The sequence below is a fragment of the Channa argus genome, chromosome 4, assembly GCF_033026475.1.
Source record: "Channa argus isolate prfri chromosome 4, Channa argus male v1.0, whole genome shotgun sequence".
NCBI lineage: Eukaryota > Metazoa > Chordata > Actinopteri > Anabantiformes > Channidae > Channa > Channa argus.
In genome coordinates, this window is record NC_090200.1 from 12694253 (window position 1) to 12705552 (window position 11300).

Here is an 11300-nt window from a genome sequence, read left to right on the forward strand (position 1 = left end):
TCTGGGCATGTGTGTGTATATATAGATAGATAAATAGATAGATATGCATACACACACACAAATATCCCACAGTGACTGAATGCTGTCTACAAATGTTGTTGTTGTGACACAAAGAACAGAAGTTATCGGTTTATTAAGCTCCTCTTGATTAATTCGGCCATATAATGTGAACGTATTCTTGGCAGTGTCACAGCATTACTTCTCTATGTTTCTCTCTTTGCTAGTTAAACTTCTCTGACCCAGCTTGAAGAATAAACATTTACTGATAAAAACAAGAAACATTTTGAGATCAACTACAAGCTACCAGTTCCCAGAAGAAGCCAAACAATGCTGTGAAAATTAAGAAGAATTGCCCGAGATGTGTAAAAAGGCACATTTGTCTAGTAAGAGACCTGCGAGAAACTGAAACATCCAGACATTATGTGCACAGATGATAAATTCAGGTCAGTGGGATGTTACCCATCATGCCTCATGTTTCCTCATTCTATCCTTCAATTATTCACCCATGTTTAGCATAATGCATGTTTATGCATGTTAATGGCGTTTTAAATGTAACACACAACATTACGGTGTTTCCCTTATGGTGTGCATTTCAGAGGATCCCTGCTATAAATGTGAGGGCAAAGAAGTAAAGAATAAAACACACCTATGTCTATAAAAGCTCTGCAATGCATTTATAAAACTGATCACATTGAGGCGGGGCTGAGGCAAGGCTGGCAGCTTCTCCTATAGAGACTGAGCAATTAGTCTGTTTCATCCTCAGGCTGGCATCATATCAAAGAACAAACACATAGATGGAACGGAGTTTACCAGAAGGGTTTAGAACAGTATCATTAGCAGCCTCTGAATATTCAGCTCATATCTTATGTGAAATAGTTAATACTCCGTGCACACTGACTATTCCTGCTGACCAAGGAGTAGCAGTAGCGAATTCATGGATTGTGTGAGAATTTTACTAGATTCTCAATTTAATCCATGAAAGAAAAGTAAAAATACATCATATGACACTGACATCTGACAGTTTTATGCTCTTGCTGTGACTTTTGTTTGTAAACTTGAGCTAAAGTGGTTAACTGGTCAAAAAAATAACTTCCTTTAAACATTAAATTACATTTAATGAGTTACATTTCAAATGTAATGGTGTAAAGTAACTAATCACATTTACTAATGTGTTTTACCTAAGAACAGCTTGCAGATGTTTCTACTTTACTTACTTCCATTTTCTGCTACATGAACTACATTCAGATTCTGATTGGTAATACAGAACACAGTATAATAGCATGACTCTGCTACTCTGCAGCACATGAAGTAATTAAAAAGGTAACTGCAACATCAAAATCTATAATCATCAAAATAATGTGTTAAAATCAGCTCTATTGTTACCAGCTACAATATTGAAGTGATGAATAAATTAGTGCATCAGTTAATATAATATAATCATATCAATAATATGTATTTATGTATAATAACCACTTTTTGTACTTTATTTTTAGCTACTACTTTATGTTTTCTAATAATCTGCATTTTGAATGCAGGGGCTTTACTTACCAGAAGATAAAATGTCACAGATTTGAGTACTTTTTACAGGGCCTATCTCTGTCATATCTGAAAGTAAACTTTGTATTGCAGAATTTGAGGAAGCTAAATAAATGTATTTTGAAAACCACTGGCTTAAAGAAATAACAAAATATAAAAAATCTTCATTTTGCTGCTATTTTCTGATTCAGTGTTACATTTATACACAGCTTTGCTTTTTAACAGATTATTGTAGTTTAGCTATTGACTCAAGTTATTTATATGACATACTATTTATTGCAGCTACTAAATGTGTACATTTCCTACAAATCAGCTTATTAAAAGATGGGGCTATGTTTTAAGAATATCAATACTATTTGTATTGATATTCTTAAAACATATTAATGATCTGGTAACTATTAATGATGTGAATTATTTTTTATCAATAACGCAAATCATCAGATGCAGTGAGAAATATATATTTACCCCTTTCAAAATGAATCACACGGCATATAACACAAAAAAACTGTTTTTTGTTTTTTTTGTTTCATGAAAGTGAAAACAGCCTGAAATAGGTGATAATTTGCTCCACAGACAATGTTGTCTGTAGAGCTGAGCCTGACAGCCTGACCATAAACACACCTCAGAGCAGATGGTACGTCTACTCATGGTTTTAAGGGTTCAGGACTCTATTATACAATCCTGGCACAACCTCTGGGTTGCATCATTTGAGCAGATTAAACGTCTTCTTTATCTCTCACTCTCTATATTACTACGTTCTTTCAACATTCCATTTTAATTCTGCACATCATGGGATTTTCAGCATGCCTACACACCTGACCTGAGAGTGCCCAGGAATAGCACTGTAAACAATACAAAGCAGAAAGTTCACAGAAGAACATTTTAGTTCCATGTTGACACCACGTCGCCAATATCCGTGGGTTTTGTAAATGCGATTAAGCTGTACAATAACTTTGGGATCCAGAAACAATCCTGCCTGTATTGTTCTTATAGCCTAGCAACAAAACAACTAAGGACTATTTAAAGCCTGAAAGTGTTAAAGCTTGTGTTCAGACTATACACACACACATGAAGAACACAGCAGTGTATTTTTTTCCTCATTCTGTAAACTGTTTGTCTGCCTGGCTTGCTATAGTTTGATAAAAAGACACTTTTTAAGTAGCATGGATCAATTCACATGAAACTAGTTTCTGCCTAATATTCTACAGTAGCCTGTTTAACTCACAGATGATACAGTATATGTGCTCTCCACAAATCTGTCCCGTAACATTTCTATCTATAAAACCATCTGCCTGCTTGCATAAGAGGACAGGTGGCCTGCTTATTAGTGTGCAACAAAAGGTTTATTAACACACAGATGCATAAAGCTACTCGTACATATTTAGTGTACATTTCCTCTATATGCATACATGCAAAATTGAGTGCAGTGTATTCGGACAGAGGTTAGTAGTCTCAGTCCTGCAGCTGCCCCTGAACACCAACTACAGGACACACATTGACCATTTATTATTGCTACTATCACTACCACTGCTACTACCCCAGTGTTGTCTGTGTTGATTTAATTGATTATTAAATTATTTTAATGATGATTATTTCCTACAGACTGATATTTATGATTGTCCTGTCGTCTTAAACTTTTGTCAGTTTATAAGGCCAAGAAAGGCTGCATATTCACACATGTAATTTCCACATAACTTACTTTATAGGCGTCCAGCTGATTTTGGAATCATTTTTCAGATTTTAATGAAAACCATATTGACTTGGCCCAGCGACGTGACACAAAGCTTGAATCAGCTTTCAAATGGTGAAAAGGGATTTTCATCTTTCAGCTTTTTAATATTCTCATATGCTGTGGCTGGTTGTGTTTAAAGAGGTGCAATCTAATTTATGAATATTGCTTAGCAGGACTTGTGAGGTAACTTTCACCACTTTCTATCCCTCCTGAAAAACATTAAGCTTGTAGATTTTTACATAAATCTGATAACATTATGTGCAGTTGTTCCCTGTGTGCTGGATAGAAGCCAAGAAGTTGTCTCTAATACTGTATATAACGTAGTATTTTCTTTGAAACACGCAGTCAGAAATAACTACTGCATAGAACACAACTCATACAATAAAACAAAACAATACAAGCACATTTAAATTATCAAATAAATTACTATCAAATATAGATTCATACAGTCCACATTATCCATATGGGTCCTCAATGGAGGACTGAGTTTGGTTTCTCTTTTGTTGGGTTATGTTTTCACACTAAACCCAGCTAAGGGAACTGGAACATATCAGCTACTTTAACACATTCTGCAGCAGGGCATCCCCTCTGTCCTCTGTATGTCTGGCTTCTGATGAGAAGTCAGGGGACAGAGCTTCTCACCCTCCTCATTCAGGCATACAACCACAGAGGTTATGCCTCCTCATATATGAGCCTGTACCAGCATGAAAACAAGAACTTTCCTCACAGTTCTTGTCTAATTTTAGACGGCACATGAATAATTAATATTGGGTGTTAAAGAACCACTAATGGTCTTTAAAGCCCAAAGACTAAAATCAATACTGAGGCATCAGTGCATTCTAACTGAATGGAAGATACAGGTCAAATTTGTTCCAATGTGTGATGACCAATAAGATTTTCTTCGCTGTGCAGTTTTTTGCATGATCTATTTTAAGTTATTGCCAGTCCAGAACACAAAGAGGCCAGATGGACATCCGTACGAGCTGGAGCCTGATATCTTATATTCCTTTTTCAATAACTTGACTGGTGAAGTATTTTCCATTTCACTGTATGACAGAAACTTTAAAGAGGCTCAGACCTGTTTTTACAACTGTCAAAAACACAAAGCCTTATGAGTGCAGACATTTCTGATATGGTCTGGATCCAAATAAGTGCTATCTATTCTGCATCCTGTAGCCTGTTTCCTCAAAGCACATGCCCACTAGCCTCATTGTTCTGTTTGAGCAAATCCCTCAAAGCTGATGCCTCAGTGTACGTTGAAACAACATTTCCAAAATCTGCACTGCTTGAACTAAGTGAAAAGGTCATGTCTACAGTCTGTGCAGCATTATAACTGCAACCATCCACTGTGTTATAACAAAACAGTTGTGATGTTTCAATTACGAACCGAAATGCCTCCTGTAATTGCATCTCTTGTAACCTAAGCACAATATTAATGACTTGAGTAATCCAACAATGCAACATAAAGTTTTACATAAAGTGTTTAAAAAAATCAAAGGGCACAAGGTTCAAACACAAGCTGCAGAACCCCCAACTCTGCGTCACACTTACAGCAAGTGAAGAGTCCAAAACCTAAATAAGGTTTTTACATCAGAAACTAATAAACTACAGAGGAAAAGTCCCCACACATCACTCTCAGCTCATAAACAATTCATTTGACGCGAAACGGTCCCATTAGCGACCAACCTTTCTGCTGCTTGAAGGACTGGATGGAGCCCGAGTGATGCACCATTGCGACGTTTAGTCGGTGTCCAGTGTTTACTAAATTCGGTATTTCGAAGAGCAAAATTGCAGAATACATGGGAAAGTGTGGTGGGGTTGCGTAGGTGTTCTCTCAGCTCCCATCCTGCCAAACGATCTCACGGGCGATGCGCAAACCCAAGCAACACCTGTCTAAGCTCCGCATGCCCCCTACCCCCCCGCTCCCTATCGCAATCATCCACGGCTGTTGTCATGGTGACGATGGCGGGGGAGGTCCTGAGATGGACACCCCCCCACCCCCGTCCTGATTTACTGACTCCAAATAAGCTACGGGAAATTACCAGGAGCAGCAGATCTCAAATGGACCTACAAGTCATGTATTGATTCGTCCATCAGTCTGCTGAAAGCTGCTCGTAGCCAATGGCATCATATAGTCCAACGAACGACAAATAGTTAGGCTACACTACGATATATTTTAGCCCTCAATAGGGATTTTCATTTCTTCTGCTTTCTTTTTTAAGTTTATTTTAGCTGTATTTCACATTTAAGAAACTGTAAAGGTTATATCAGGTCATCTTGCTGCCTTGAAGTGAAGACTGAAACTTGACCGATTAAGTGGGCTCAGCGTTACTTATGTACCCTAACAGCGCAAATTTGTCTTACACCACCCTCTGTCCTTAGACCCTGGAATCTTTGAAAAGCCATGATGAATTTTGTATATGCTTTTATACAAATGGCTGTGTATTATTGTTAATATTATTGCTATGTTAATCTGCATAGTTGACAGAAGCACCAGTTTGTTGCTTAAGTGTGACATTATACACCAAAGTACCATTAAATGCAATAGTGGACCATTTCACCTTTTCTAGACTGAACAATTTGCTTTGGCAGGCATTTAAGACTCTGAGTCTGTGAGAAAAACTCCAAACAATCAATACTATAGTTCACTACTACATGGTGCACAGCTGAGCACTGACAGGCCACTGCTGGAGTGGCAGGGGATCCCTTGTCTCAGAGTAAATGTGGAATCGGCCATAAAAACTGAACAGGGTCTTAAGATTTATGCAGTATAATTTTAATAGCATTATCAAGCTGCTGGCTTGATGACAAAAAAATAATTTTATTATAGACCTTGAAGTGATAGTAGTAGGAGTAGTAAGACTGCACATTATAGAAGATGTTGTTCTATTAAAAACCTATTGCTTATTTAAAAGATATTTTATGCTGTACTACTCGATATGTTTTATATGACGACACAGCATAGCCTACATACAAACATATATTATCATAGTCTATCTTGCAAGCTCATTGGTCTTATCTCAATTTAAACCACACTTAGATGAGAACTGCAAACCTCTAAAAGGCTCTGAACCCCATATGGGCATGCGGGGAGACCCTGTATTGGTCGAGCACACACTGAGCTCACTGCTGCGATGTGGTCAGTCTTCCACTGGTCAAAATAACCCAGGTGAAACTTTAGGGGCACAGACCCTATCAGTCTCAGTCCATGCTGGTATTTAGGGGAGTAGTCTGGCATCTGTCATAGATGGAAATACTATCTGTTTTCTGACAGCTCGGCATGCCTCTCCTCCTCCAACTGATGTTTATTGAGAACTGGTGGCGGGGCTTTGAATGCCAACCCCGTTGAGCCACCAGGCAAATGCATTCTTCCACCGGGGCGATAAATAAATAAAGCAGCAGCTTTTATAGGGTCAGTCCCATTTAAAATTTTATCTCTTCCATTCCTGCCTATTAGTTTAGAGATGTAGGTCAGATGGCAGCGCTGCAGAGAGAAGAAGGTTTCCAGATAAATAAAACACTGCCATCCTGTGGTTAGAAAAGTGATTGACTGAAGAACCGCATACACTAGAAGGTTTGTGCATACAAATACAGTAATATGGTATATTATATTTAGTATAGTAAAACTATAAAGCTTCTTGTTCAATGATATTCTTGCTTTCCCCAAACATGCTATTAAAAAAATCACAGTTACAGATAATACAGATATTTAATAACATATGAAAGCCATGGAAGCAGTAGAACTCTCCAGTGGCTTAGTGGTTGCCTAAATGACACCCAACAGCAGCAAAATAAAGTGAATGACTACTCATGGTTCAAGGGTCAGCAGCCAAGGGAGCTGCATATGAAGCAATTTTAAAAGTTAAGATCAAACACTTTATCTAAGGGTCGATCTTTTCCTCTTCGTACTGAGGTGAAACCAGCCAATCACCACTGTGCTGCTGAGAACAGTGGCCACAGCATGAAAACTTGGCGAGCTCTACTGTGGCTGACAGCCTCATTAGCACTTACTGTAAAAGGGCACACTCAGCAGGACATAAGGGTACAGTGAAACAAAGGGTCATCTTTATAAAGGAAGCATCTTCAAATTCCAGTATTAACTAACACTTAAAACACTACTAACATTAGGTGGGCAGACATAAACCTACTAAAGATGGGTTCTGCTTAGACTATTGATTAACAGCTTGATTCACAGTAACTTACTGAAGTGTGGGTCTGTTTCTGTCTCCGTACTCCAGGATACTGAGTGGCTGCGGGCTGGATGGATAGGAACATGTCTGTCGGCTCCAGAGGAGCTGGAGGTCTGACTCTTCAGCAGGGACACGGACATACAGTTGTCCTGAAGACATGATTCTGCCAAACACACACACACACATTATCAGGAGAGACAAAGTGGTGATAACAGTGTTGATCCTACAATTCTTAAATCACACTGAAGTCTTTTTATTACTACTTCTATCCTGAAGGCAGATACACTCCTAACCCCGATCTGTTGTTTAAGAAATGAGTGGCTTCCGCGTTCAGATCAGTCAAATTGGTCGGTGATCACCGCAGCCCAGCTCTCTCCCTCTCATGTTGCTGCACTCATACATTTTTAACACATCTTAAAAATTCCATTTACCCTCGGTAACTTGACACTAATGCGAAACGATGCTCTGTTCAAAACAAGACACTTGATCTGACTAAATTAAAATGTGTGTTACTATTTGTGGTTTTTATTTACACCTTCAGAAAAAAAAAAGCCAACTGTTTTTCCAAAAGGACAGAAAGATTGCAAATATTGAAAATTGGCATAAATTGTTCAGTAACTGAATTTACATGCACGAAATAATAACACTCAAAGTTAAGACATTAAATAATATTAACAATGTTAAATGTAATTTCCTCTGAAAATGTGGCTCTTTTGAAAACAGAAAATGGTTTGATGAACAATATATTTAGGCCTTTATTACATGTACTGTGACCACTGAGGCATTAGGGTAATTGCCTTATGACATAATCTATAGGCAATCAGTCTGAATCCTAAGCATGTCAACTCCAAGGTAAACCAAGTAAACATTTTACGTGTGCATTCAGCTTCATGAAGACGAATGGGAAGAGCCGGGGGGCTGCACTCAGAGTCCAAACACTGTGACTCAGCAGCATTCAGAGTTATTTTGCATTTCAGAAACGATTCTCTGTTGATTCAACAGCAACATCTCACTTCAGCACGTCTACTTAATGGAGCAGACAAGTAAACAGTCACGGCCGGCAGACATGCTAGACCACATAGTATGTTATTGACATGCTAAATTTTACATGTGCACAGTTAAGTGTGCACATGTAAATTAAAATATACATTTAGTGTATTTACACTGAATAAGTGCATTTTTCTTTAAAAAATCTGTCGCGCTTGACTGACAAATCCAAAAATTTCATCTCCAATAGCTCACTGCACCTCAAAGCAATGTCATAGAAACAATACTGACTTTTAATGCCTTTAGGTCATTAGAGCACTGAAAAAAAATCACTTTGGCCAAAATGTGCTTTGTCCATTAAATCTGCATAGCTTAAGTGCAGTAATACACTGTCCTGAAAATTTCAAAAGTATATAGACATTAGGAAGATCGATTGATGAGCAGGTACTTCCTGCGTGAGCTTCCTGGGACATTGATGATTATTAATTTAAACAAATCCATTTCAAAGGCCCAGGTCACTTAAGTTCTACTCTCAAGTAATGAACTATAGTATGGAAAGATGTCAGAAGTGTGACTTCATTAACCATTAATTATTAATTTAGAATTACAGCCAAAGAGTAAGTCACTAACACATCCTTGGCCCACTGATAAGAATACCTGTTTGTATAATATAATCAGTGAACTGTATGTGCGCAAACACTTTACAACATGGAAATGTAAGCAGATAATAAGAACAAATGTAATTTATTAAGTGCAGCCAGATGGACATCATCTGATGCTACTTCTTAATTGAATTAGCCTTAAAATATCTACAGTAAAGGTGGTGTGTATCCAGTCTAGAGGGCACTTGAACTGCAGTATTTCCATCACCTGATGGCTACTCTGCCCTAGTGTGTGGCTAATATATCTTAAACTGCTTACATTAGCCAGCAGTTAAATCCAGATACAGCGATTCCCCCAAATCAAAACACCTTTCCTTCATTTATATTTCCACCAAGTGCAGATAGAATAATTAATAAACACCATTTATAACAATTCGAACTGTGTTCATACTTGTAAAATACCATGCAAATTCCAAAACGATGATATCAACCGTTCAGTAGCATAATCCATTCTCACAAAGCACATATACGAAAGACTTTGCAATTCCTCTTACTAAGAAGCTGCTGGATGAGCTGAGTTTCAAATCTCCAGTGCACACATTGCTAGCTACAGTAAGAAATGTGACATTTCTGATGTACATTAGTCATTAGTGAGGGGTTACCAAAAACATGTGGCAAGGGGGCACACGCTGAGGTATCTAAAGCAGCTTCAAACACTTGGTGATTTATATTGTGGTAAACACTTAACCCAGGTTCCAGCAGAGGCTCACAGTTTGCCCCCAGACCCTCCTCAGAGTCTCTGCACGCTACGGAAAATTATTTACATGACAACACAGATCAAAAATCCTATTAGCCATCAGAAAATAAGCAAAATTTGTTCATTTTATATCACAAATAAAATAAACATTATTTAGAAGCAAGAAGCAGTTCCTTATTACTCCACATTTATATGACTACTTAATTTCCCATTTAGAGAGAATGACCTGTAGGAAACATCTATATGCTAAAGAAAACTAACATTAGCCAATGAAGCTTCACTAGCTCGCCTGTTCATTTATTAATTCATCCATTCAATATCTGAATTCATAAATAAATCAATCCTAAAGGATCAGTTTTCATCAAGTTGATTAACAAATGTCTCACAGACTGAACTGCACTCTTGAGTTATTCATGGTTATATATCAGTTTTTAAAGAAATCATTCAAAATACTTACAAGAATTGAATATTAATTTGAAATAAACATACTACATAAGCAGTGAACGACAAGAACACTAAAAACATATCTGAATAAACACAGATCAAACACATTCAGTATATTACATCTTTTTAGTTTTTCAGCTGTCTACCACCATTTAGTAAATGATGTCTGACTTTGTTTTCAGTAGAAGTGATTGAAGCCTACCTGAGGAGCTGCCAAGAGCCTGTGACTCCTTCCCCTCCATTGCTTGCTGTTTCAGTATAAATCCCTTATCAAGAAGTTTCTGAATTACAAATTGTACAACTACAAAAGCTATGCACCCAGGAACCTATCATTCCCCAAGTGCAGTACTTTGAGAAGGAAAGGAGTACAGGAGGTGCAGCAAAGATGGATGGGTGGAGTATATAGTAGTGTTGTTGGGCGATGATAGTAGAACATTAAATTCTCAGGCTATTGATTGTAGAATATTGATTGGACAGAACTGCTGTGTGATGTATCATAGGGCTTTGTCAATGCTAGCAAAAAAAATATTACAAGAGATGATAACATATCAACTCTGTTAAAGAAAGGTTTGACTTGAATTTATTGGTTTACACTGGCATTGGCTGATAAATGCATTTGTCACAAAAGATTCGGCTGCTCAAACTTTGTTTCAATTTTGAAAACAAGGTAGTTTTTCAGTGTTTTCAGTGTGAAACCATTTGTTTCCCTGGATACCCTGTATTTTCAGGGTATCCAGTTAACCTTAAGTGTATCCCAGCAGGCCATTATCTTAACTGTTTCTTTTGCCTAATAGACAAAACCTATTAGAAACCCTGTAAGACAAAAAGTCAGTAAGATTTGTTAAATAGAATTAAAAGGGACAAGCAGCTACAGGGTGTAAAAATGTCCTGGAAAAACACAATTTGCTCTATTTTAAAATAGAAAGTACTCTAAAAGTACCCTAAAAAGTACCCTAATGGTGCAATAAAATTTAGGAATTTAATAATTACAATATTAATTCACAAAATCTATCAAAAACTAAGTATGAAGGTTTAGGCTTTATTATAATTTG

At 37.4% G+C, this 11300-nt stretch overlaps 1 protein-coding gene across 5 annotated transcripts in view; it reads right to left on the reverse strand.

The window, feature by feature from the left end:
- ano3 (anoctamin 3) overlaps positions 1–10553 on the reverse strand; it is a 31243-nt gene extending 20690 nt beyond the window's left edge. For 3 of the 5 annotated variants that reach the window (XM_067499964.1, XM_067499965.1, XM_067499963.1), the window contains exon 1: positions 4955–5199. In XM_067499964.1, coding sequence (XP_067356065.1) covers positions 4955–5069 — 115 coding nt within the window. In that variant the 5' untranslated portion in view covers positions 5070–5199. Of the gene's footprint in view, positions 1–4954; positions 5200–7471; positions 7622–10450 lie in introns of those variants that run through there. The other 2 variants (XM_067499962.1, XM_067499961.1) reach the window with 2 other exon arrangements.
- Between the last annotated feature and the right edge of the window lie 747 nt (positions 10554–11300).